At 41.6% G+C, this 27214-nt stretch overlaps 1 protein-coding gene across 2 annotated transcripts in view; it reads right to left on the minus strand.

Moving 5' to 3' along the window:
- Nucleotides 1-27214, minus strand: part of COL4A2 (collagen type IV alpha 2 chain) — a 145609-nt gene that overhangs the window by 16518 nt on the left and 101877 nt on the right. For both annotated transcript variants that reach the window (XM_087758279.1, XM_087758278.1), the window contains exons 14-34: nucleotides 26641-26685; nucleotides 25489-25551; nucleotides 24682-24726; nucleotides 22281-22334; nucleotides 21946-22012; nucleotides 20453-20554; nucleotides 19890-20045; nucleotides 18782-18874; nucleotides 18314-18480; nucleotides 15413-15485; nucleotides 15219-15325; nucleotides 13831-14032; nucleotides 13003-13062; nucleotides 12144-12206; nucleotides 8467-8574; nucleotides 6363-6584; nucleotides 3991-4152; nucleotides 3228-3398; nucleotides 1946-2089; nucleotides 575-700; nucleotides 36-217 (exon numbers count right to left, since the gene is read on the minus strand). In XM_087758279.1, the coding sequence (XP_087614405.1) occupies nucleotides 36-217; nucleotides 575-700; nucleotides 1946-2089; nucleotides 3228-3398; nucleotides 3991-4152; nucleotides 6363-6584; nucleotides 8467-8574; nucleotides 12144-12206; nucleotides 13003-13062; nucleotides 13831-14032; nucleotides 15219-15325; nucleotides 15413-15485; nucleotides 18314-18480; nucleotides 18782-18874; nucleotides 19890-20045; nucleotides 20453-20554; nucleotides 21946-22012; nucleotides 22281-22334; nucleotides 24682-24726; nucleotides 25489-25551; nucleotides 26641-26685 (2412 nt within the window). The remainder of the gene's footprint in view (nucleotides 1-35; nucleotides 218-574; nucleotides 701-1945; nucleotides 2090-3227; nucleotides 3399-3990; nucleotides 4153-6362; nucleotides 6585-8466; nucleotides 8575-12143; nucleotides 12207-13002; nucleotides 13063-13830; nucleotides 14033-15218; nucleotides 15326-15412; nucleotides 15486-18313; nucleotides 18481-18781; nucleotides 18875-19889; nucleotides 20046-20452; nucleotides 20555-21945; nucleotides 22013-22280; nucleotides 22335-24681; nucleotides 24727-25488; nucleotides 25552-26640; nucleotides 26686-27214) is intronic.

Below are 27214 nucleotides of genomic sequence, written 5' to 3' on the forward strand. Positions count from 1 at the left end.
AGGACATCCTTATTCCCTCCTGGGCATGCACTCACCCTGCCTCCTGTGCTGCCAGGGAAGCCTCTGATGCCAGGAGAGCCAGCTGGACCAGGATACCCTTTCAGACCTGTCAGCCCTTTCGCACCGATGTCCCCTTTCACACCGGCCACATAGCTGGGATGCCCAGGGGACCCTGGAGTTCCTGTCTTTCCAGGAATGCCTGGCATTCCCTTGCTACCTGCAGGTGGGGAAGAAGAAAAATAATGAAGACTTAAACTATTAAAGCTGAGAAGGCTGACATGCAGTTACTTGTGTGTAAGAAGTTTTCCTGCTAGTGGCCTTCTCAAAACCTGGCACCATGATGCGCTAGTACAAAAAGGCAGTGCACACACGCGTGACCTAACCATGGAAAGCTTTCCTCAGGGGTAGCTCCGTGAAACACAGCCGGGAGCTCAGCTTTCGCTGTCAGAGACTTTGCTGGGGGGGCTGTAGCACAGTGGTACGATGAGCAGGGAATATTTAATATGGTAACTGAGAAAAGACAGTGATCGATAGTCCCCGAATGTGCTTGCTTTGTTTTGCTGTGACCACTGACCTTTTAAGCCAAAGAATCCCTTCGTGCCCCTTTCTCCAACATCTCCTTTTTCACCTTTAACTTCCAACATCATGCTGGGCTTGAGCTTTGGGGGTTCTCCCGGTGGGCCTTGATCCCCACGGTCACCTAAAGGGTAAAAAACCCAACCATGTTACAAAAAGCTAGTCAGCGGCGCTGTGTTGGAAAAAGCGAACAGAAGGGTGAATTTAGCAAAAAGGATTTAATAGATAATCTTGCACAAGCTACAGAAAATCCACTTGCATAAAAAGTTACCTGCGTCAATACAACATGTCAGCAGGACAGTCAAGCATAAAAAAAACATGAAAACCGAGTTAAACTTTTGTACATACAGTCCTGGGGAGCTGGACTCAGACTCCTCTGTGATAGATAATTTACCTCTCAGCAGATCAGTTAGGTATCACGTGTTTATAAAAAAACCAAAAAGCACACTGGAGAAAGCACAGAAGAGTAGGTTAGTTCCAGTGAAAGGGAAACTCTCAGTCAAAAAGCCCTGGGCAAAAGAAAGTGTTTGGATTTGTTACCAGTTATTTTGTTCCTTTTCTTTATTTGAAGGTTACTGGTGACATCAGTAAATAATATCCTGAAGAAAGGATCCAAATAGACTTTATGACTGTCTTTAGTTCTTTGTGGGATGCAGAGACAGGCCAGCCACCCAGACTTGTCTCCTATGATCATGCACTGTCTTCTATTTCTTCACCAAAGTGTATATTTGCACTTTTCTTCGCAGGGGCTGTTTTCACACATGTCTTTTGCTCAGACCTCCCCTGAATTACTGGGAGCGCCGTTCTGCAACCTTTGAATTGCAGACTGTTTTTTCTTAAGTACCTATCTCAGGGTCCCTAGAAAGAACATTTTGGCCTTCTGGTAAAGCATGTATTTAAAGATAATTGTGTGCAAAGAAAAGAGGACTGAGTTACAGTTTTTATTTCACTGAGGATGATATGAACTGATGTGTGTCTGACTTCTAACTACTTAATTGCCTGGTTTTCTGAATATTTCAGTGCCTTTACAGTGCAACTGGAGCAAAATCTGAATCTTTTCCCCCAAACACCTTATGCTTCCTGGGAAAAGGCTCTGTTGAGTTCTGTACCTGCCCAGAGGTGCCACCAGTTGAGCTCAACAGAATAATGAGATGTCTGTCTCCAACCTTAAACGTGTAAAGATTCACAAAGAAGTAACCTTTCCCTGAGCCTAAAATCCAGGCCTCTCAGCCAGAGGCCCATGTGTGAAATAGGTGGAGGAATGTCTGAGCTAAATTTACCATGTGAAAAATGTGTCTTCTTTGTCTTTGTGTAAAATAGTTCTCAGATGCGAAAAGCAAACACACTGGTACCACTCATAAGCAAATACCTTTAAAGCCACGTGCGCCTTGTGAGCCTTTATCGCCCCGAGCCCCGAATGGGCCAAATTCTCCTTTTATTCCCTTGATGCCTGGTCTTCCTTTTAGGCCTGGCATGCCTTTGAAACCATCAATGCCAGGTGAACCTTTTGAGCCTTTAAAGAAAGAAGGGGAAGAGAACTGTTACCTCACTCAGATTTCTGCAAACTAAGTAAATGTGAACGAGCAACGCGTGACTAAAACGGCATGAAAACTTCAGTGCACCAGTACCTATTTTTGGGTACCTTGATGCCTAGGGCAATCTGCAGCTCTAAATCAGGCACCCAAGCTCTCCGAGAGGTAAAGAAGAGCAGGGGTACACCGAACTGCCTCGACTGGCCAAGAGGAGATGTTGTGGAGGTGATCAGAACTTACTGTCTTCTTCTGAAAGATCAGTTCAACCCCTCTCCTACAGATAAGCTAGAGAAATGTACCTAGTTCCACACAAGGTTTTTAGTCAGCCCATTCTTCTACATGTAGAGATACAAATCATGGGTCTAGGACTGGCTGTCCCTTTCTCACCAAAAATTCCCATATTCCTCTTTTCTAAACAAGAGGATGCTGTTTTACACGGGTCACGCTAACAAACAGATCTTCATTCCTCTCAAATGAGAGCTGATCAGTACTCCAGAGTTGTCCTAGGAAAAAAGTCCTATCTTTACAACTGATGAAATTGCAACATGCATTTTTAGGCATGCACCCCCCTTTGTGTTTAACTTGGCTTCACATGGAGTTGAATCCTGTTGAAACTCCCTGTGTGATGCAGACAACTTGCATTATACATAGCATTTTCGTGGTTGGCAAGTGAGAATCTTCTTTATATGTATGATTAGTATCCTGGTAAAAGTCAACTTCGAGGTCTTGTGTCTGACGTTGCTCAGTACATAACTGCCAGCTTTAAGAAACTTTAAAGCAAAGGTTTGGGGAAACATCTCTTTAATTTCACCAAAAGCCAGTGGGACTGGGACAAGGGAAAGACTTTTGGAGAGAGAAAAGAGTAAATACTAGATATTTTTTCAAAGGAGAAATAAAACAGCTATTGCCCTTCTAAATAGGGCTGCATGTTACAAGCTAGCATTTTGCCAAGCACAATGCAGGGGAAAACAGGTAGTGATTTTGGAATGTATTATGCATATGACCCTAATTCTTCTGTCTTAAACAGAGGTAGCCCAGCAGAGAACATGTCCTGTTCATCTCAGCACAAACAGCTTTAAGCAACATTACTTCTTTCCAAAGCAGCTGTCCAGAGCTCACCTTTATCTCCTGGAAAGCCATCCATTCCACTTATGCCAGGGGGACCAGTCACACCAGGTATACCTTGTAATCCCGGGTAACCTGTTTCACCTTTGTCACCAGACAGACCTTTCAGGCCCACGGGGCCAGGAAAACCTTGCTCACCACCTTCTCCCCTAGCACCAGGTGGACCTGCCATGTGAACATGCAAACAGGGAGATTAAAAAGCGTTTGGACATACATGATGATTTCATACAAGGTAGCTCAAGAGGGAGAAAACTGCTATCCTACCAGCTTCATGTGGAGGGGAGGAAATTAGCATTTTTTTTCAGCAAAGAACTGCAGAAATCATTATAAAGACAAAGCAGCTCATCAGTGCAAACCAGTCTCACTACCAGCTTGCTTCTGTACCCACTCCCAAGAGGACCTTCCCCTTCTCTTTAGTTTAAGAATTAAGCCCCTTTTCTGTAAGACTACTCCCATTTGGTAGCTCCCTTCTTCCAGTCTGCCACCAGCAAGCTCTGACCTGGCTTGGTATGTGGCTATAGAAGGAAAAGCAGCAGCTCTGCCAGTGAGGACCATCATCACCCCTACTTCTCACCTGTGATACCAGCATAATTTGCAGCCACAGTGTCTGCACTATCACTGTCATTTCCTTGGCTGGGTATTAAAGCATGGGATGCGCCACAACCCCAAGCTTAACTTCCTGCTGTGGAAAGCATACAGTTGCCCTGCCACAGAGAACTTGCAGGAGGAGTGACACAGGACAGCGATACTTCCTCACCAACAGGTCCTTGAGAGCCAGGCCTGCCATCTGGCCCAGGGTTTCCTGGTGGTCCTGGGAATCCGCGGGTTCCTGGTGTTCCTGGCAATCCCATCAAACCAGGGAGACCTTGCGGCCCTGGATCTCCTTTGGGCCCTGGCAAACCTGGGTTACCATCCGCTCCTAAAATACCATAATTATGTATTAGAGAGCATAAATATCTAGAGAGCTTGTTACATATCACTTCTGTGTATGCACAGAAGGTGCATACAGGGTATGTTTTTCCTCTGAAAATTTAGTGAGAACAGGAAAAGCAAATTAAAAGACTGCTCATTAGTTTTAAAATAATTGACATTACCAGTACTGATCTCAATATTTGCATCAGAAAGGTTGACTGGCTCTTTCAAATACATGGAAGCAATTTGGCACCGGGTGGATATAGATGGAGCAGGTCTCTTCCACTTTTAACCCCAATAATTCCCTAATTCTTGATCTTTCTTCTTTATCACATACATCTTTGTAAGAATCGAATCAAGTAGCTGACTGAACCACTGAAATAACACTCTATCTTTTCTAAAATGTGATAGGCAGGAATGGGAACATTTAAGGCAGATGGTGGGTTCTGGTTTTGTGTTGTTGTTCAGAAATTTTCAAGTAAGGTCGTTACAAGGCATCGTTATAAGATTCATACAAATTCCCAAGCAAAAAGGCCCTGATTCTACATGGCTTAGTGTACTGGGTGCAAATTTACACCTACAATGCAAGAGCAAAGGGAGTATCAAGACTTAAAAGGTAAATCCTGCTTTGCGTTGATTGGAGAAGCAGCAGTGTTCAAGACCTCAAAAGTACATGGCACTTAAAATCCAAGGCCAAGTGCATCTGCTTCTCTTTTTTCAGGTTTTACATCATTGACTTGACTGTAGTTAAGTGTCTGTTATAACTGAGGTCACATAAGGCGAGTTTTCTCAACAACAGAATACAGGCTTTAGCTCTCTGTTCTGAGGGGTTAGTAGTTTAAGTGGCATAGATGATATAAAGGAATCACTAGCCACTTCGTATAAAACTGAAACAAAAAAGACTCATATAAAAATTCACGTGCTTTTTTTGGAGCCATTCTGTCAGAACTGCAAAATAAATCAAGAACAGACAAACTAGTAATGCTTTTTCTTTTCACTGCACTTATTTTTTGTTATTACTGAAAACTTAGTTCTATAGAAACGCTTAGAAAGAAGGTACAGTCATACAATTTCTTTTTCCTTTTCAATCAGTGTTTCACCTTGAATTTCTTCCCCTTTTCAGAAGTGTTAGTGATGTTTTCTGCCTTTTCTCAAACTTGCCAAGTGCCACAGAGCTGCCTTCATCCCTTTCCTTCACTCTGGGGCTCTACTCAAGGTGAAACCAACTCTCCTCACTTCAGATAACTCGTGTAAGATGATGCTCTTCTTTTCTTTTTTTTCTTTGTATTGAAAATCATGAGAATAGTCTTTAAGACAGGTTCCTGTGATAAACCTCCTTGCTTTGAGCTAGTCACACAATTACTACTCCTTTCTCACTTCCACAACAGGGCAAGGGGGTAATGAGCAGTCCTAAATTTAACTGTGTGTCCAAATGCTACTTAAACTGTGTAGCAGGGGATGCTTAATTCCCACATGTGCTTTTGAAAGTCCTCCACAGAATTCAGAGAGTGACAAAGTCAGATATTGTAGAGAAATGATGCTTTTCTCTGTTTTCTATAGGGAGTTTAGCATGTTTTTTAAGATCTGTGAAATAATGAAATAAAATGAACACCCTAAAATTATGAATAAGTATATAATGTTATCCTTTTCTTGTTCCTAAGTGCCCAAAGACTGACCAGGTAAAATGGCTTATTAACATTTACTAAACACTATGTCCTCTTAGTAAAAATTTACAAATTCTGCACTAGTGCAATGTGCTATTCTGCAAAGCCATGTATTATCCAAACACCTTCTGGCATGGGAAACAATCTCAGTATCATGCAGTATGTAAGTGAAAAGTCAGGATAACAACTACATCACCATTCCCTTAACCACAGTGGGAAAAATTAACAGCACATCTGAACACAACAAAGATGAGCAAAATCTGGTTCTCTGGTATCCTACTGTAGCTGATTTCATGTACTGCAATGTGAAGGAGTGCTGGTCATAAGCAGTAGATCTCCAGAAGATGTTTGGAGGAGCCAGGCATATTGGTAGCAGTTGAGGTAGATGGGGAAGGGATGGGAGACCATCAGGCACTGGGATTTGATGCTCTGGGGTCATCAGTACCTCCAACGCATCCTAACATGGTCTCTTACTGCTCTCACATCTCTGTAATTTGGCTACATTTATATCACACTCTTACTCAAACATTTCTTTATTTGAAGTAGCTGTTACCTCTAACTCCCGGTACTCCTTGGTCTCCTGGTGTGCCTTTCAACCCCGGGAAGCCGGGGAGCCCAACATCCCCTCGGGAACCTGCTGCTGCTCCTAAAACGTCACCAGGAAGGCCCTTCAGTCCTGCCGCTCCCGGAGCACCGGATTTTCCTGTAAGGCCTGGGTGTCCCTGCAGTCCAGGTAGACCGTTCGGGCCCCTGTCTCCCCTGGGCCCAATAAAACCTATAAATAAAAGAGGGACTAGGCATCACAGGGTTCACTACAAATGTTGGAGTTCAAATCCTAGATACACCATCATAATGCCTTATATATTATTGTAGTTTTCTCTAGTTCTTAGCAGAAACCTGTAGAATCAAAGAAAGTGTTACATAAATGTTTTTAAACCATGTAGCATTTATAAGAACGTTTGGCCAAATGTGGAATCCGCAGAACTTATAGGTGACCCCTCAGGATACCTAGTGCCTGGGTGATAAAAGATCCACGGGTCCAAGCACAGTTACTTCTGTGCAACTATTTTGACATGACTATTGCAGCATTTTACAAACATCTTATTTTGTAAGGGCAAAAAAACAGTTCCTGTATAGAAAACCCTGGTTTGATATGCAGCAGGGGTAAGACATTTCAGGGAGTCAATAAGCGAGGAGCGAATGCATACTGGTAAATTGGTAAGACCTGGGGGAGTTACCCAGATGGGTCATTGCTGTTGCTGTTCCCCACACATCTCAAGGGGCCAACACCAATTGCTTCACGCTCTTGATGAAGGAGTGCCGCCGTCCCTGTCCTCCACCCTGTAGGTGAATGATGGGGAGGGCACGAGCCCCCATTACCACAAATGACAGGGGAAAGGCTTCTTGTGCACTGGGAAACTGGACCTGGACTGGAAGTTAAGTCCAAGTATGGAAGACTGCAGAAAATTGGCCTGAGTGATGACTACCCCGTGGCCTGGGAGCCATATGGCATGGGAGCCCTAATTTAGCATTTAGAGCACTCTGCAGAGCTTAGCAGGGGAAATACAGCTTCATGGTCCTGCCCTGTGCTGCACAGAGCCATGTTTTATGACGCAACCCTTGCCTCTTGACCAGGACATGCATCAACTCTTCTTTCGCTTTCTCTTTTGCTACTACAGATGCTGTAGATGAGCCTAGAGAATACTTTTGGGTCGTGCGCTGCCCTAGGGTGAAGGAGCACCTGGGCACTGGATTTGGGAAAGTTTGCAGCACTTTGGTATCTGTGAGGATTTAGGACTTGGAAAACAGATAGATGGAGAGAATTTTTAAGAGCTTCTAAATTAAGTTGCATCAATGGCTTCTGAACTGTGCTACAGAAAAAACTCAGTGCTCATTTCTCTGACCAAATTAACCTGGTCAGCCACAGGCAAGCGGTAGTTTCTGGCAGGAACTCTTGCTGGACTCACTGATGACCTGCCAACATACCCACTGCAGCTTATATGTGTGCAGTGGCACTATTTTAGGCTCATCTGACTTACTATCTATGAACAGATCAACTACACATGTAATTAATTGACGTGTCTTGGACATCCTGGAACCTCTGGAGAGATACAGAAGCCCTGGGATTTAAACTGTACCTATTACAGACTAGCATAAAATATGACAGGCACCGAACACTTGCAAACACTGTTTGGAAACACAGCCGCCTAGGGGCAAGGTAGCTGAGTAGCTAGTACTCCGCCTTTGATATGTCCAGTATAATTTATACTAATGCTGGAAAGAGTTAAATAGAAATACTAATACTAGTATTTTCTTCTTTTCTGTGTCATCATTCTGAGTATATTCCATTTGGAATCTGAAATATCTTGTTACTGAATTTATTTCTGTGTGAACTTAATGAATTTTTACTGTCACATTTATAATTTTGCACTATAAAGCAGATTTTAAGAGGTTGGCATCTATGTTACTCTTCATCATTATAGAAGCTGCGGGAAAACCTTTTGGATTTGAAAAGTAGCAGTTTTGTATAACAGTTTATTGTTTGAACATGGAAGGGAAGATAAGCGAAAATGTATCTGGAATCAAGTTTTTGTGTTTCAGTGACTGTAGTAAAGAGGTCAGAAGTATATAAAGAACGACTAATTATTTCAAGATACCTGGAGGACCTGGGAATCCTTCCCGACCTGGATCACCTCGTGTACCATTTAGCCCTGGGTATCCCACTGGACCTGGATCACCTGGGAATCCTCTTGCACCTTTTGCACCTAAATTATATAAAAGAAGGTAAGAAAGTGTGATCTGAACAAATAGAACAGAAACGTGCATATAATGTAAGAAAAGGTAGCGGTAAATATCATCATGATGTGTTTCCAGATGCAAAGATTAAACTTTTTTTTTTAAATTTAGTGGGACTATACTGTAGCTCTTTAGCAGTATTCAAGACCCCAAGACATGGGCCAAAAATCTAGGCTAAGTGCTCTTACAAACATGGATTAACCTGACTTAAAGACTAACGATATGGAGACTACTAGGGTGAAAATAATTAGTCTCATAGACTTTTGGAAACTTTTAATATTTTGTAAATGAAGACTTCTAGCTTAAGGTCAAAAGGAAATGCCAAAGAAGAATGCTCAGCAGAAACAGGCACAGATGAGACACTGTAGGAGGAACAAATTTTTCCCTTCCCTGCTAAACTGATCACAGAACAAGAGCAGACTCGTTTAGACAACCACAAAACAGAAATGTAAGGCTAAAGGTTAGATCTAATCATCCTAGAAACTGAATACAAATTAACTAGTCTACTTACTATATTTGTAACAGTTCAGGTCTGTAGCTTCGGTAGTAAAAGAAGGGCTGTGCCCTGAAAAATTGTTCCTCTGGCACTGAACTCCTGTTCATACTGAATTATCTCCGAACAGATAAAATGAGACCTTGCTTCTTTGTGATGTAGTATTGGACATTTGGGTAAGGGCAAATACTACTGTTTCTTAACATCTCAAAACTTGCAAGCATTTTGTAGGATTCTTTTGTTAAGTTTATAAAATTATATATTTTTTTTTTCCATGCAATAGTTTTATTACATGAGTCTCATTAATTCATTGCATTCCAAGATCAAGACTTTTTGGTAAAGTTCTTTGAAAATAATTCCTGCGGAATGCTTTGTTTCCCTACCCTCCCCAGCTCCTCAAAGTCTTTAAGTTCCCAGCTCTGCCTTGAAGGTCAACAACATGCTTTAACATTTTAAGTGTTGTTGCTTAGCATCACCATGAATTACAACTTATTTATCTACTACAGTGAAAGCAAGTTTCTCTCCACCTCTAACTATGACAAACCAAGGAGAATATCACTGGAATTTTGATACTTTTTTCCATTTTAGTTTTCTGAATTTCCATTATTTAACCGTGATTTTTTGCAGTTTTAGCTGTTATTTGCGAAGAAGAGAAGAAAACCTTTAAAAAGACCAGAAATAAGGTGCACACAAACAGCCAATGCAGTGTGAATAGCATTTTCCCAGTGCTGTACAGGACTATTGTTCTCTCCTTTATACGAACAATAACATCTCAGAAAGCAATTAAAAGGAAAAATCCTAGGCTTTCAGGTCTCAATGAAAAATTCTAATGTGCCTCTTACCCAAATACCATCTTGGTCTTGTTTCCCATCTGTAATAACTGACTTTCATTCATTCTGTTCAGTATTGCACTAATTAAAAAGCCATGTTAGAGAAAAAAGGCGGCAGATGGAGAAAGCAATCACTGCTTACCACGTATTTCAGTAACTCATTATGCGATGTTAGCTGGTGTTAACATGTTGTGCCAAACAGTAGTGAGAAAAAGTTTTTATTTTAGACCAATGTTTAGTTTTCAAGGACTTTAGCTATATGTTTGAAACAGAGACCAACTTAAACATTTTATTCAATAGCAATCATGTAGGTCTCGAGACTCCTGAATAACCAGGATGTAACTTAGGGTGGGCTGTGTATGTTGCCAGGAATTTCAAAGGAACACAAGGACATGAAGGTGTGAAACTATAAAGACAACTTTATAGTTGTCTATAACAACAACCTACGTGATGGGTGCCATCAGCACGTAGGACACTGAGAGACTTGATTGTCTATAGTGGAGCTCCTTCCTGGCTGAAAAGGCGGCGGGAAATCTTGTGGACAAAACCACATTACTCTAAGCAGACAATGAAAATACTGTAAAGGAGGTATTGGTGCTTTGTGTCAATCCAGAGAATGTGGGTAGGAATGATGCTCAAGGAAACTTGATTGACACCGCTACAGCAACAAGAAGCTGTGAGAAGTTGGAAAATGTGTCCTGTTCCTTCTGGGTTTCCAGCTCCGGAACTCCCTCACGTTGAAAGGCGGCTATAAAGAGTTCTGCACTAAGCTTAGCAAGGGGCCTTTTCCAGTTTTTGGAGGGAAGGGATGCAAAACAAGTCTTAAAATTACTAAAACGTATAAGCTGACAAAGACAGAGAAAGATTTGTTAAAGAGCTAACCAAGAGTACAAAATATAAACCACACAAAACCAGTGTCACTTGTGTTACAGCAGTCTTACAGCTAGGAGTTAAATCTGACTGTATTTGCTGAAAGAAAAACCTTCAAGCACGTATGAATGAAAGAATAAACAAATCATCATACTCAGAAAAAAATCACAAAGATGGCAAAGAAGACAGCCTTCAGAAGCATTGATCCTAACAATAAACTAAGGCATTAGGACTAAGGAAACATAGGTCAGACATACATATCATCTTTCAACAGAGATAAAATGTTCCCTTTTAAGATCCATTAGTCTGTGATAAATCTATCTATCAATCCATGCATGCCATAATAAACCTCGTGCTGAAAAAAGAGCTTGACCTTAAAATTCATAGCCCAGATCTCTGACCTTGGCTAAAGCACAGGGGGTGCAGGAACGAGTGCATCAAGAATTTTACGTTTCCCAAACTCTGAAGGACCCAGTTATGGTTTTTGTCAGTACTTTTACCAGCTGATGATGAGAAGGATTTACTGAAAAACAGCTTTACTGCTTAGGCTGGGAATACATAAGCTTATAGGAACTACCAGTGCTGGTCAGAAGTTCCCTCTTCAAGGTCAATTGTTATGACCACTCAGCACACCTTGTCCGTGTTTCTCTCAATTCCATCTCACACAGTCCTTCAGACCCTGTCCCCACCTCCTCTTCCTCTTACTTTTGGAAAGAGGTGGGACACCTTCAGTGCTGGGAAGGCCTAGGATCACCAGATGGTCCTTCTGGGCCAGGGTGGACCAGCTCTGCAAGGAAGGCGTGCGTGGCTACAGACAGCACAACTGCATTGCGTCAGAGAACCTGGCCCATTACACCCAGCCGTGTTAAAGACTTTAGGCTCACACTGGCTGAAGGCGCTCTATATATCACACAAGGAGGAACAGTAAGAGGATCTACCACAGTCTTCCATTGCAATGTTTTATCACCCTGCTCTCGAAGGACAGGATTTTACTTGTGAGGTGTCCAGTCACCTCTGAGAGACCTCAGTATACTCTCTACCAATAAATTTGTAGACGCTCTCTATATACTCTCACTTACTTGCATGTGGCGAATAGCAAATGGGCTGTCCTTTCTGTCTTTGTTTCATGGCTGACACTCATTAGCAAAGGCAGAATTAGCTCAGGAATGGTGCAGCCACCTGGGCTGCATGCTGCTTAGATCTCTCCGCCGGCTTCAAGTTAATGCCATACTCCATTGTAATTTCTAAAACTCACTGCCTACTAAGGCTCCACTTTAATTGATCTGGCAAGATCTCCCTCAAAACATAGTGTATGTGGGAAACAACAGTGAAGGCAAAATGTTACCTGTGGCTCCTGGCAGTCCTGGCTTGCCTTGAGATCCCTTTGGCGGCCTCACACAGCCCGCGCCTGCAAACAAAGAGGGTTAGTCACACAGTAGGTGCTCATATGCTGCCTCTCATCAGCTCTGCACCTGCAGTTGAGACAACATCATTAAAGCAGGTGAATGAAATTAACAGGCAAAACCCTAACTTAAAAAAAGTTTTCATAAAAAAAAAAAGTCTTCATAAAAAAAAAAAATTGGTCATGGGTGGCATTTTCAGGGGAGCACTCAAGCTGAGCTCCACCCCAAGAGCTGCTCTTCTGCCTATTTTACAGGGGCTATGGAGGCTGCTCCAGTTAGACTGGCATGGGAAGGGTAGTCCAACCTCATGGATGACTGTATTTTTCAGAACAAGAGAGACACTTTGTTTCCCTGTGGGCAATTTATAGCCCAGAAGCAATCGAGTAAATTTTTGGTAGAAATGAAGGTTTTTTTTCTTTATGTGTGAAATTGTACTGAAAATCTTCACTCAAAGTTCTTCTTTAAAAAAAGTTGCTTACATTTTCCTGGGCACCTAATTTCTGGGACTGTTGTTATAGATTGTGTGGTAATCATTATTTTGTCACAATAAACACTCAGGAGCAATGAAATAAAGAATTTCTGAATTGCAGAGCTATGACTGCAATCATTTTAGAATATGTTCAATTTGATTAAATTACTTTAGAGCTATGTACAGTATATGCAAGGTTATTTGTGACCTGAAGTTCAAATAGTTCACAATCAAGAGCATCCAAAGCAGTCATCAGAAAGAAAGTATCAAGCCATAAGAGCAGCATAAGACTAAATATTACAATATATTCAAGCCACTTGTATGTACAGTACCTGACCATATTGGCTCAGTTCCATCTCCTCTAGAAAAGTCTTCAATGACCTGCCCACAGTCTATGAGCAAAGAATGGGAAAAGACAGTTATTATTTAAAAGAGAAAAATCATACAATGCTCTCAATTCTAACCAAAATGTCCATTACAACATCAGATAATGTATTCTCTTACGTATTATGCATACAAACAACACAAACTATTTGCTATAGCGTACTGGAACTCTGTATCCATATATTAATTAGATCCAGGCCTGAAACCTAACCCTGTCAGAGTTAAGAGGCTATGTGTCCCATGCACTGCATAGGGTTGGCAGGTGCCTGCTCTGGCTTGAATATTCTGCCAGGCATCTCGAAGTTGAGCAATAAAACTGAGTCTGAGCTCTTGTGAATGTAGCCCTGGCATTCTTATGCTGGAAGGGACTTGGAAAGCTGCAGAGATACTATGAAGAGCTCTGAAGGATGGATACATGATTTTTTCTGGTCAATTAAAAGATTGTGTTTGATGATGAAGACCAGAGAAAACCACCTGTGTGTACTCCAATGGCAGGACGTCACTCCATTGCCTCCCACTGCTTGAAACCTGAAAGATGTCACTTGCTGGCACTAACATATTCATTCATGCTATTTCAATACCTGACATGAAACTACTGGGAATTCTGAAGTATTTTGTTCTTTAAGATTTCTGGACAACTAATACAAACGATCCCTTTTTACCCACATAACCCCCCACCAAATGCTACCTTTTCAACAGCGTGCTCTACAGATGCTGCACACAATTCAGTAATGATCTCCCATGGCTTTGATGTAAGACAGAGTGATGTCTCTTACCTAGTTGGCCAGGCTCTCCTGGCAGACCGGGCAGACCTGGAGGTCCCGGGTTTCCATCTTGTCCATGGTCACCTGGAGGACCCTGGTACCCTTTTGGACCAGGAAATCCTTCGCCCGGCAGGCCTGCTTCTCCTGGAAAGCCCTTTGGGCCTAATTCACCTGGATAACCAGGATCACCAGGGAAACCTCTGATACCATCACCCTGCGGGAAGTAAACAGAGGTGGTCACTGCTAACTTTGCTGAGAAATAAACAAAACTCAAACAGTCGAACTACTCTCATGAATAAATCTTATACGCAGTAATTCCTCAGGTGTTGCATCCTAGCTCTTTAAATCAACATTGCAAATAAAATATATTTGAAATAATCTGGCTTTAATTTAGACCCCATGGCAGAAAAGGCACGAGAAGCGCTCTTAGAGGGAGCATTCCCCTAAAAATGTTGGCCCATGAACGGCACTTGGGCAATATGAATCACTGCTGTGGAGAGGCTTACTGCCCTTTCTGAAAAGCTGCAAGTGGGTTTTGGGGAAACCACAAGCATCATTAGAGATGTTCTGGTGTGGCTTTTACTTCAGAGACCTTGAGAAAAGCTGACATAAAATTTTGCCCAAATGGGCAGATTTTTTCTTTGTCTGTTCCTCCAGTAATATTACTACACTATTGAATCAACGTCTTATGAACATCACTAGAAAACGTTTCCATCCTCAGAAGTACTAAAAAGTACCATCTTTACTGGTAGTAAAAAGCACGGTGGTCCAGACTGGATGATATGGCTCTGGCCCATCTTCAAATACGATGTAAGAGCACCCCAGTGGTCCAAAACAGCATTTATGATGGGTGAGATGAATTCCTCTTGCAAGGTATTTAACTTTTTCTTTTGCCTACGGAAGGAGCTTAGAAAACGAACTAAGGCTACCTGTCTAACTTCTAGATGGCTACAGTTAGTTAGGTGAGGTGCTATCAAGCACATATATGCATATAAGCACCTACATTTTGAGGATGTAAAATTGTAGTAAATTTTGCTTTTCTTTAACTCAGTTGTAACAAAGCTGTTAAAGGTCAGTCACACAGAATCTCTCCTAGACAATGCTAGAAGGAGTCACTGATAAACCACTAATTATCACAAACTAACCAGTAATAACAAGGTGGCCTAAATGGGTTATACAGTACTACTTAGCTGGTTAAATAAAATGGAAATAAAAGTGAAAGATTGTTCTAAAACGCTGAGAGTAAACCTGATGTTTAATATATCAGTAACCAGCAAAGCCAGTCTAGATGTGCATCATTATCTGTGAGAGAAGGATAACCTGGTGATCATAACCCCTCAAAATTAAATGCATTAGTAACTGAGTGTGGTGGAAATGATTTAGCTGTATTTGCTACTTACCGGAAGGCCAGGCTGTCCTGGTAAACCATCTAATCCATCTCTCCCTGGGAAACCATCTTCACCTCTGATACCAGGCAGCCCGGGATCTCCTCGGATTCCTTTGGTGCCTAAAGAAGACCTTTCATTGTGAGACCAATCTCTCATGAAAGGTATAAATAATAGCAACATACACATGATATGAATTTTTACTCTACCTTTAGTAGTTATGTGTAAAGAATCTCCCTTTTCTCCTTTTGGCCCAGGAAATCCATCTAGACCCGAAAATCCCTGGTGTTACATACATTGAAAAAAAAAAAAAAAACAGATTCACTTAAGAAATAAGTATCGAGATTTGCATTTCCACTGTCCTGCTTAAAAAAAAAAAGTCTCCTTAAATTTTACTGCTTTCCTGTTGCTTTCTGTGAATGATTTCTTCTTCAGTAATCTCATTCTTGTGCCTGAATGTTTATTAATATGCTCTAACTAGGACCAAGGTCTATGTGGCATGGTAGGGGAGCTTCTGCATGAGGATGGCATTGGGAGAGCTGTGGCTTTCCATGAGCTAGAGTCCTGCAGATGACTGCAGCTGCAGAACTGCATTGGAGAAAACATGGTAAATTACTCAGTGTTAGCCACTAAATAAAATGCTGTAAGCAACTCTTCGGCACCATGGAAACAAAACTCAGGGTTATATTGACCTGCAGTTCCTCCTGCCCACCACTACAAATGAGGATGGCCTCATAGCTGGCAGTGGATTGTGATTCACAACACCGTTGCGGGGCTGAAAAGTAGCACTGTCTTCATTTACCAGAGACAAGAACTTGGGCACAGAGTGATTAAGTGACCCGCTCCCAACCACAGACCCAAGGGAAAGGTTTTGGTTAGAAGGGAGAGCTGGAGGTCCCTGGTCCAACTCAGCACTTGGAGCTAGAGCAGGCTGCTCAGGGCCTTGCCTAGTCAAGCTTTGAAAATCTCCAAGGAGGGAGATTTCCCCTCTTGCAAAGGCAAACTGTGGTGAAGCTAAAGACCAGTCTCTGGCATTCCTAATCCCTTGGCATAATGTAGAATCCTCCTCCTGAACAGCTCATCTGAAAGTGGTGTTGCTAGCTTCTGGCCAAGAGCCTTTCAATCACAGGACCAAACCCATGGCAGGTGCTAAGACCCAGAGGTTACAGACTCATTTACCATTGACTATTCTATGCCAGTTAGCTTTAGTTCTGAATAATTACATTCATGCTCACTAAAATATAAGCCACACATGTTAGGTTTTCCCTAGCCTCCTCTTACTGAATTCCAGGGCAGGCACTGAATGAAAGGGATGTACCGGATGCATTTATTTTTCGTTTAAAATACTTCTGTGCCATACATTATTTAAAAGGGCATCTTTCGCATCACTGCCTTTTACTGACATTCTCCAAGATTTTATTGGGGGAAAACCATGCATGGAAGCTGTATCTCAGCTGCAGGTCATCTCGACAATACAGGTTCACACTTCTGTAAGTGTAAAGGGGGAGATCAGATTTGAGTATAAGGATCCTGCTTTACCTGGGCTGTATTTGCAAACTGCATTTTAATGGTCAGTGAAACCGCATCTATACACCATGGTAAAGATGTTTCTTTTGGACATTGCTTTTTGCAGGCCAAAAGAAATCTCAGGAACTTAATATAATGCTGTATTATTTCACTGACTATATAACTGCAGAAATCTTCAGCAGTAAGACTGCATTAATAGTATGATGTTCACATCGCTATTTTTTTGTTTTCAAGGTTCAGAGGTTCAGATGTTGTGTATAATGCAATTTAGCACACAGGTGTTTTCAAAATGTTTTACAGCTGTTTCTAATTTCTCTTTCTCCACAGAAAAAAAAATACCCTTTGCTTAGGATAAAATTTTATTTTCATTAAATTGCTATAGATCTGATCTAGATTAAGTATATTTATTGTCCGTATACGTAACCTGTTGAATGTGCTCAAAGAATTATGGAGTCATTTCTGCCTAAGAATATGGACCAAGAATATTTAGGATAAATTGTTTTACTTTGAATTTGTTGCAGACCAAAAGCTGAGATAAAGTCAGGGCTTTGCTGCTGGGTGATATTTTGCTATGCTATGCTATGTCTCTATATGTCTATACTACTGTCTTTTCTAGAGTAACTTAAATTCTGGGATGAAGATACTGAAATTCTTCATTTCAAAGGCAAAAAACCTTGCAGAACTTGCAAAATTTTAACCGAAGTTTCAACACTAAACTTTTTGAAAATATTTGTCAGTTTTTTCATGACTTCTAGAAACTAGAACTTTTCATAAAAGTATTTTGAATTTTCAGCAAAAAGTTCTATTTTTTTCTGCTTTTTTTGACAGCCACAATCAAGTCAAAGTTTATTTTATTTTAATTCTAAAAAATCCCAAACTTATGCTAGTTGTGAGTGAGTTTGTTTTTTTCATGTTCAGAAGAGCCTAAAGCACTAACTGAAAACATTATGTTTGCTCTGACATCTTTGCATAAACAAAATCAGGTTTGGGTCAGCTTTGCAAAAATTTTATTCTAAAGTCTTGAGAGATGTGACTCGCTGAAGTCAGTTCTGACTGTGAGGAACCATGATGCAGTTGGCATACCACACAGTACAGCATCTTTAAGTCTAAATAACAAGCAAGCAATTATAAGCAAAGCCCTTTTCTCGGGGTTGTTGAATAGTGGTTTGTAGGAAGACTTAATGTACTGTAAACAAGAACCTTACATTTCATCAGTTTGACATATGCATCTTATTAGCAACAACCCGAGGTTACTACTGGAATTGTTACCCTCCTAGATGGTCAGATCATACTCAGTACTACAGCTGCTTGAAAGGGTTCTGCTGAAACAGCTTTGTTTAAATGGAAAGTGGACTTTGGATTACGTGGAAATCTTTTGCTCTTCCCAAAACATCCTATTTTCACCTCCATCCCAGCAATTTTTGGCTTTCAGTATTTTGTAGATAGCAATCTGAAAGCTATTGCAGTGGCACAGAAAGAAAGAAATCGTACTTTTCATCGTTTTTCCATGGAGAATAGCTTTTTTTTTTTTTTTTTTCCTAGTAGGCATATAAAACTATGCAATAAAGAAACAAGTGTCTCACTTTTGGTCCAGGGTAGCCAGGAATACCATGTGGTCCTTGATCACCAGGTTCTCCTTTCCTCCCAGGCTGGCCAGGGGTTCCTGGAAAGCCAGGAGGGCCAGGGGGGCCAGTAGAGCCCCTTCTGAATTCATCACCCACAAGGCATTTACTGCAATCCCCTTCTTCGCCTACGGAAAGGATTGGAAAGAGAAGAAAGAAAGCTCTGTCACAACAAACAGACGTTCAGCTGTATCCATTTTATATATAGACTTGAGAATACTTGAATAGTTTCTCAAATACTTGAGAAAAGTACTTCTTTTTTTTTTCCTTACAAGAAACTAACATAATGCTTCCTTGTTGTGTTAGCCCCAGATCAAATTCATTGATTCCCAAGCACGTCATAGTTGAATAAACTCAGACTGAATACAATGGGAGCTTTACACAATGCGTAACAGCAGATCATCTATCGAGTTATCTGTTATAACCTACCTTTAGGTCCTTTTTGTCCTCTTGGCCCAGGGAAACCTTGCAGGCCATATCTACCTGGCGTCCCTTCCTGTCCTTTTAATCCAAAGAGAGAACCTAGAAGTTTAATTAAATAAAAATATAAATTAATCTACTGTAGATTTTACTTTTCTTCCCTTTCCTCCCTATTCCTTTGAGCTGCACTGCATCTGGCCTTTTCTGTTTCCCATAATGTCATTTACTGTCTAACCCAGCCTGTTGTTATCTACCCTCTGCTTTCTTCCTCTTTCCCTCTTCTCACAGCTTCCCACACCCGCTCTCAGTAACTTCCATCTGCTGTGGCAGATGATCCTTGCTGTTCTTTGCTCTCTCTCACCTGAATTCCTTTGCTCCTCTCTCTCAGCACAACCTGCTTTACAGTACCACAGACTGCCTGCTCTGCATCACCTCTTGCACATCCTTTTTTCCATTCCTGCTCTTGCACTGCAGTGTGGTGCTTGCCACAGGCTCAGTCAGAAGTGGCCTCTGGAGGCCACCTAGTCCAACTGTCTGCTCAAAGTAGGGCCAACCTCAAAGTTACAGCAAGTTGCTCAGGGCCTTGTCCAGCTGTCCTAATATCTCCAAAGATGGAGAGTCTACAACATCTCTGGGCAACCTGTTCCAGTGTCTGACCACTCTCACGGTGAAAAAGGTTTTCCTAATATCTAAGCAAAAATTCCCTTGTTGCAGCTTATGACCATTGCTTCTTGCCCTATTGCTGTGCTCCTTAGGGAAGGATCTGGTTCCATTTTCCCTCTGATCTTCCAAGAGGCAGGGGAAGATGGCAGTAAGATTCCCCTTAGCTTTCTCTTCTCTGGGATAAGGAAGAAATCCAGCTCTCAGACACTCCTTGACACTCTTATCCTTTCCCCAGCCCAAAACAGACCTTCTTTTCTTTCAAATGTTGCCAGGAATGTCTAAAACCCATGCAAATCTTTCCTTCATTGATGAGTATACAACACTTCTCCCCTGTGTGTCCTCCCCACCACCCATTTAATTTCATTCCCTCAATCTACTTTCTCACTTTGCCTTGCCAACAGCTATCTTTAAAATAAGCAAAGATGTTCCTCATCATCTCTCTTCATGCACCTACCAGGAGATCCAACGGGACCAGGTGGACCACGGAGTCCTGGTGTGCCGTGTTTACCCGGAAACCCAGGCGGGCCCACTTGATAAGCAGGAGATCCTAATTCACCTTTTTCGCCTTTTGGTCCCATTTCTCCAGGTAAGCCTGGCTTATCCCCATCCACTGAAAGAGAACCAGGAACGAAGTTCACAACCATTTCTTAACAATGCTGCTCAAAGAGCTGTAATGTAGCAGAAGGGAACTGCATCTAGCAACTGCATCTAGCATGCAAGGAAAAACGGAGATATTTAGCACAGAGCAAAAATGGTAACTGCACTTGTCACTTGAGAAAATCAATAGCAGTTACTGAAGCAAGGCTCTGTCATCATCTCTACTTTAGTTGTTTTGCTAGAGCCCCATGGAGGCTGAAGGAAAATGGTCCTCTCAGTTTTTGCCCCCGCAGTTAGTTATCTCCCACTCTGCACTGCATATTCCATGGTCCGCACATGCATTTCCCCCACCCTGACCCTCTATCAGTTAAAACTCGCTATAAAGTTAAGCTGTTGGAACATGCGTTGCTGGGGTATTACCATCAGAGAACCCAGGAGGACCAGGTGGCCCAGTATCTCCCTCCTCTCCTGGGTCTCCCTGTAGTCCAGAAACACCTGGAAAGCCAGGATCACCTCTCGCACCTGAAAGACATACCCGGTTCCACAAAACACATGTTAGTGTGATGCTGTTTATGACCCGTAAATGCCGACTTGTGATAGCTGCAGATTGCTCAATTCTTAAAAAGTAAAAATCAGGAACTTCAAGGGCTTCAGAATATTAGAATTTACAATCATTTCTTACAGGTAGCTTTAGAAATGCAAAAACCTGCTACCTCATGCTGCCTCAGTCTGAATAAAGACATATATCTGAGAGATTTCTGTAAAGCCCAAATACCTGGGAGCTGAGCATGGCCTGTGACAGGAATGGTGTGGAGCCACCAGGCCCAGGAAGAAGGAGAATATCTCTCAGCTCTTACTAATATGCCACTAGAGCTACATTGCTCCTGGGAAGCACAGAAGACCAGGTCTCTGACGAGAGCCCCTCCTTTTCCTACAAGAAGTTGGCATTATAACAGATGTATGACATGTGAGCTTTCCTCTGCTCCCCAGCACCAAAAGCATCTGCCTGGGCCCAGCTATTGCCTGCAGAAAGTATCGTGCTCTCGTCAAAGGTCAACGATACGAGAGGACGTATGGTGTGTCCAGCCCCCTGCCTGCTTCCTCCTCTCTACACAGTCTCTCCTACTCCTAAAAGCCTGGCAGGGTATTCGGGGTGATTTAAACAATGTTTTGAGCCTCTTGTCCCCTCTCTCTGGGAGGAAGGGAACCATTGTTAGACTCTCTGGCTTTTAACAAGACTAGTAACTCAACGGTATGAGGACACAGGCTGGGGCAACGGCATGTGATCATCCTTGCTGTTTGCTAGCACCTTCCCTGGAATAGTTTCGGCCTTGGCAAACTGATATCACCTTCTGTGTGTTTCTAGTCTGGCCAGCCAGAGCCGCCACAGCTCTGCAAGAGAGCTGACAGCGGGTGCTACAACCCTAGTGAAAAGATCACAAAGGAAATTTCTCAATTTAAAAAAGGAAGAAAAAAAAAATCCTCTTCTATTCCTCAAGGCTTTTTTATTTTTTTTTCTTCTTAAATACTAGATTATAAGAATGGTCTCTGCTGTGCTGCCATTGCTGCACTTTATCCAGAGTCTCTGAAACAGGACGCAGAAGACAGACTCTCCCATTTTTCCTTTCACTGGACAACAGTGTCACATGCTTTTTTGCTTGTTTCTTCCCTGTGGACAGAGGAATGCATGGATGCCTTTTGTACAGCAATCCAGCTTCAGCAGGAGAGACAAAGAAGCCACCTGCCTGCAAAAAGATGATTAGGGCACTCTCTTGGAAGGCAATTATACCTTCTGGAACATTTAGCAAACCACAATTTTTTAAGGAGTTGAATTCTCAGCATGTCATGCTTTTGATCTATGTAGAAGGTAGTAAAATGCAGCTAAGAAAGCAATCTAAGCAAAGAAGAAGTACCTTTCCTTGGGATGTGGGAAGGAAAATAGGAAACTGGTCCTGGAGGACCGATCTCGCCTGGCTCCCCCTGTTAACAGAAATTGAAGTATCACATCTAAGCACATTATTGTAGAGAATTTCTTTTAAAATGGAAAGGTATGCCCACGAAACATGAAGAAACAAACTTTCCAAAGCACTGACATGACTTTTAAGACATCCCAGAGATTTCAAGTTAACAAACCACATAACCAGTTCTACAATGATGACAAACACAATTGTTACTACATGACAGAGAAGAAAAGAAAGCAAAATGACATTTGGTTTACCGCTTCTAGCAAATGAAAGTAAAGCAGTACCTTGCTTCCCCTAGGACCATAGCCACCTGGTGGACCATCAAATCCTGGAAAACCCTGTAATACACATAAAAATTATTGACTTTTCCTTTATCAGAGAGAGAATAAAATTATTTGGTCTGTAGCAGCTGGCTTCCTCTGATGTTAGTGTGAAAACTATGCAACAGAGCTGAGCAGTTTGTCTCCCTGGGGTGAAGTCATTTGGGTAATACCATTAAGTCTCCTCGTGTTTTGATGTTCCATCTCTTGGACCAAGCCTAACTCCCATCAAAGGCCAGAGGGACCTGCTGTGGCACAGGCGCTGTTGCCCCTGGCAGCGGCGCAGATGGAAGGAGCACCTACACTCACACCGTCCCATGGAGGCTGCAGGAGGAAGGGGATCCCCTCCGTGCCAGTTGACCCTGAGACACGTGGGCCAGGCAGCCAGAACACACCAACCTGCTGCAATAAGACTAAATGAGTCTGAATCATTATGAGTTGATATATTTTCACTGCAAACAGCGGGCAGTGAAACAGCACTGAAGTGCACGGGTCCTTTTTGCTGTTTACCAGGCAGCTGGAGCCTGTTTGGCCAAAGAAGGGTCCCCTGGCTGAACGAGAGAACTCAGCACCAGCCTTGAAGGTGCCCTCATCCACCCTGGGCATGCCGTATCCCAGAGAAAATTTTCCATCCTTACCCCAGCAAATGTTATAATATTTAAGATCTTGCCCTTTTCATTTTTTTAAAAGGGCTGAAATCCAAAGCATGTGGATTAAAACATGTGTGGTAAAACACGATACATCCTATCACATGAGAGCATAGTTCAACTGCTGGGGGTGCACAGAGCAAAGTGCAGATTTCAGTGATGCTGGTACAGAAGAGATGATCTCTTCTGTGTGCTCTACTCAGCTCTTTGACAACTTTTGCTCTCTATAGAAAATGTTCATATGTACTCTGGAAAAAGACTAGTGTTAAAAAGGTGAGCTTTTAGTAGAAAAGAGTGGCCAGATCATCAACCGATATCAATTAACACAGTTTCACTGAAAACAGTAGACTTGTACAGTTCACACTAGTTAGATTATTAGCCAGCTTTTTAAAAATGCATCATCTCCGGAGTTTCACAGTAAGAACAACTCCTACACAGAACTTGACTGTTGACAACCAGCTCTGTAAGTCACTTACGCAATTCTGAAGCACTACAAATACCACAGCTCTCAGCAAGATGCCACAAACTGGACCGCACACTTCAGAGACCTTTCTATAACGGCAACTGTACATCACACCATCAGAAAAGGAGCCTCTTGAGTATCAGGTGTAGAATTTCTTTACACTAGGTGGAGCTGGTGGTCTAAAAGTGAAGCAGCAGCTTCATAATTAACTGCAACTTCATCTGTGTGCAGGCAGGACTTAATTATCCTTCTTTCTTGCTTAAAAATCAAATCACTCAAAAACGAACAAAAAGGAGGCTGCTGTGAACAGCACATTGAGTCGGCTGTCCCCTCTCATACACACGTTCTCATACTCCATGATACACAATGATACTCCATCCAAACCAATGTACCTTCCGCTAAAATTGTTCCCAAGATTCACCCTCAATAAGGGGAAGGCACTGACCATTTCTGACTGGAGCATGAACCTATGTTAAGTCAACCAGTGGGCTTTAATGGGTTTTGCATCAGCCTCTTCACATGTGTATTACTGATAGCATATTCCCTTTTCACACCACCAAGTTTTGTGATTGGACCGAATAGCTGTGCAAATGTTATTTTTCATATTTCATGTACTCTCGTGTCCCATGTGTTTCATGTTATTGTTATGCCTTGGTGGCAGGACAAATCAACATCCTTAAACAACTAAGGATGGAGAAGCATGGAAAAGTCATGCATCCCACAGCTATCTGAATACTGAAGGAGCCTTTTTCTGAGACCAAACAGAAAGTATGAGCGCTTCTCTGTCTGACAGAATGCTATTTCAAATATTTGGGTGTGTTTCCATGGGGACAGAGATTTAAATGGTATATTTATCAGTTTCTGTCTCTTTTTCTTCTTTTGTGATATTCAAGATAACCATACATCTCAACCACATCTGCAGAAAGCTATTCAAAAAAGTAAGTTTCTGCATGTAGGAAGAAAATTACAGAAATCACAGTCGCAGTAATAGGAATAATGAAAATTACACCTCCTCATAGTGCTCTTAAAACATGCTCATGTTTTAAGCAAAACAGACTTTAATTATAGGGCTATTTTTTTTTCTCACTGATGAGAAAAATAACTGACCCAAAATTACGATGATGGATGAATCCAGATGATATTTGTTAGACTACAGCTGGTGTAATTACAGGCAGAATTTGTCCTCTACAGTTTACTTTTCAGACAGATTGTCTACATATGTGTTAGAAACAATAGTCTGGTATGAAATACTCACTCTTTCTCCACTGAGTCCCGGAAAACCATTGACGCCAGGCAGTCCCTATGAAGGCACAATAAAATTAGCAAAATAAAGCGACATCCTAACATCCTAATGGTTAAGAACTATTATTATTTCTTAGATAAAATACATATGACAGCTTGAAACTCTAACACTAACAGTCAGAGTTCAGATACTTTTTCAACGAGATTCATGTACGTCGCAAACAGAACAGGTCTGAAATCTAATCTGGTATTTGATTTTTCTCTCTTAATCAATACATTGTAAATTGACCATGAAGACTTCAAAGATGGCTGAGATTTTTTTTAAATGTATGCCGAGTACTGTTCTCACTCTGTTTAAGCACTTTAGAAACACTACTCCAAAAAAAGCATCCAGAGATGCTACAAGGTAGTAGTATTTAAATTAGCTTTTTTTCTGGGGTCACAAGTAACCAGAGCCAAACTCATGTTTGTTAACCATGGTCTGAAGAGAGCTAAGGTGGGAACAGTGAAATACAGTCTGTGCTGAGGACCAGGAGAGTACCTGTGGCTAGTGAGCGCAGCTTTAGGTAAGAGATACACAAGGTTTCCCAATGATGGTATAGGCATACTTGTGAGTCCTGTGGGGCCCTCCTCCCACTACCATTTCAAAATGGCCTTTTCACTTTCCTGTATCAGGCAGTTCAGAGCTGGCCACAACGCGGTACGCTGAAGAACTATCATTTCCATAGTTTGTTAATCTGTGTTTTGTTCCTGAAGGCAAACTCTCAGCTTGGATTTGCACATTCAACTGGGTGAATTTTACCTTTAATGAGTGACTCACCCTTTGTCCTGGGAAGCCCATTACCCCTTCTTCACCTCTTTCAGGAGCATAGAGAAGTACACCCTAGGAAACATTACAAGTCAGTTCAACATATTTCTTCATTATGTGCAAAAAAATTGTAACACTGTTTAATGGAAGCTAAACAGGAAGAAAACATCATTCTAACACATGGACGATCTAATAATAGCTGCATGTGAAAGAACTGTTGTGCTTAAAATTAAGTAAGTGTAACATGCTTGTTTCATTACAATAGCAGGAGCAGGCCATTAGGGAGAGGACAGGGTTTCCCTCCTATCATCTCCTCCTTCTTTATTTCTTCTGTGGCTGTAACTCTGAAGAAGAGCCAAACAAATTGTTCAGCTATACAACCAATTAAGCAACTCAGCTTATGCCCAAACTGTAGCTTCAGAGAGCTACTTGGCAAACATAGGCATGCTGCTATCCATCCTACTATAAAAAAAAAAAAAAAGGAGAAACACATATCCTCTTCAGCTACATCAGCAGTAAATCTACAGTTTTCCTAATGTAGTCAACAAAACTCTACATGTGTAAAATCTGACCAACAGCTGGAGAACTGGCTGGCAACTGCACACAGAGGGCATCAGGGCTCAAACCACTCTGGGAAGTAAAAAGGAACCACTCAATGGCAAAGCTATTTAGACAGTCTAGAGGTTGCCTGTGAGTTAACTAAACCACATTCAGTCAAGCCTGGTTGACAGCTCTAAATGATACAGCAACACATGGGATTACTGTCCACTTACTCAACAGACTTAATGACCAATGAGACCAAAAGTCTGCATGTGCTGGAGACTAGGCTGAAAAGGATTGAGAAAATTTCCATACATACTTATTTAATGAAATTTAGTGGAATTTTTAAACATAGATCAGCAGATCAGCAGCAGTAAAGAGATTTATTAATAGTTAAAGCTAAAATTAAAAAAATGTGTGAGGGAAAATCTTATTTTGGTAAACCAGTGAGAGATTGACTGATTGCACTATTGAGTTATTATATGTCATATTGTTCAGTTTTTCTAAAGCATCAGAACTGGTGTCTCTGCTTATGTTGCTCTGTATCTATATTGCATCATTTCAATGAAGAATGCATCAGTATTAACTCCTGTATTATTATTTGTTCTTCTCCACTTGACTTACTGGAATTCCAGCTTCCCCTTTTTGTCCAGGTTCTCCTCTTTCACCCTAACAATGAAGAAAAAGTATTCAGATATATTAGGCGTTCCCATTTACATTTCAATAACTTTTCTACAACACAAAGTGACAAGTGTTTCTCAAGAGAAAAAACACCACTCTTGTGTTATTCTTTATTCATACACTGGTCATATGAAATGCATGGTTTCATAAGAAGTTTTTAAAGTTACTTTTTTAAAACATATTTTAGTATTTTTCTGAAAAGGTTTCTAGGAATGTGAACACCTCAGGCTGTTTCCAGGCTTGTTCATGAGATGTCTGGGTGGTGAGTGCCTGAGTAATGCCTATAAATAAATGCACATTCTCCCGTTTTTACCTACTGATTATTTATGAATTGCCTGATCAAAAGTAAGAGTTCTTGTTAGGATGAGAAAAATCATAGCCTAAAGTCTACTCACTATATTGACAGTATCTGCATTGAATGCAAGGGCTCTCCAGGTAAGTAGCTCATATGCAGACATCTCTGCTTAGTCATGGAAATCCCAACATGCATGCTACTTAATGCAGACTGCAGACTGTC

Source organism: Nipponia nippon, unplaced genomic scaffold, assembly GCF_047370975.1.
Source record: "Nipponia nippon isolate SJK-2023a ecotype South Korea unplaced genomic scaffold, ASM4737097v1 scaffold_2, whole genome shotgun sequence".
Taxonomy (NCBI): domain Eukaryota; kingdom Metazoa; phylum Chordata; class Aves; order Pelecaniformes; family Threskiornithidae; genus Nipponia; species Nipponia nippon.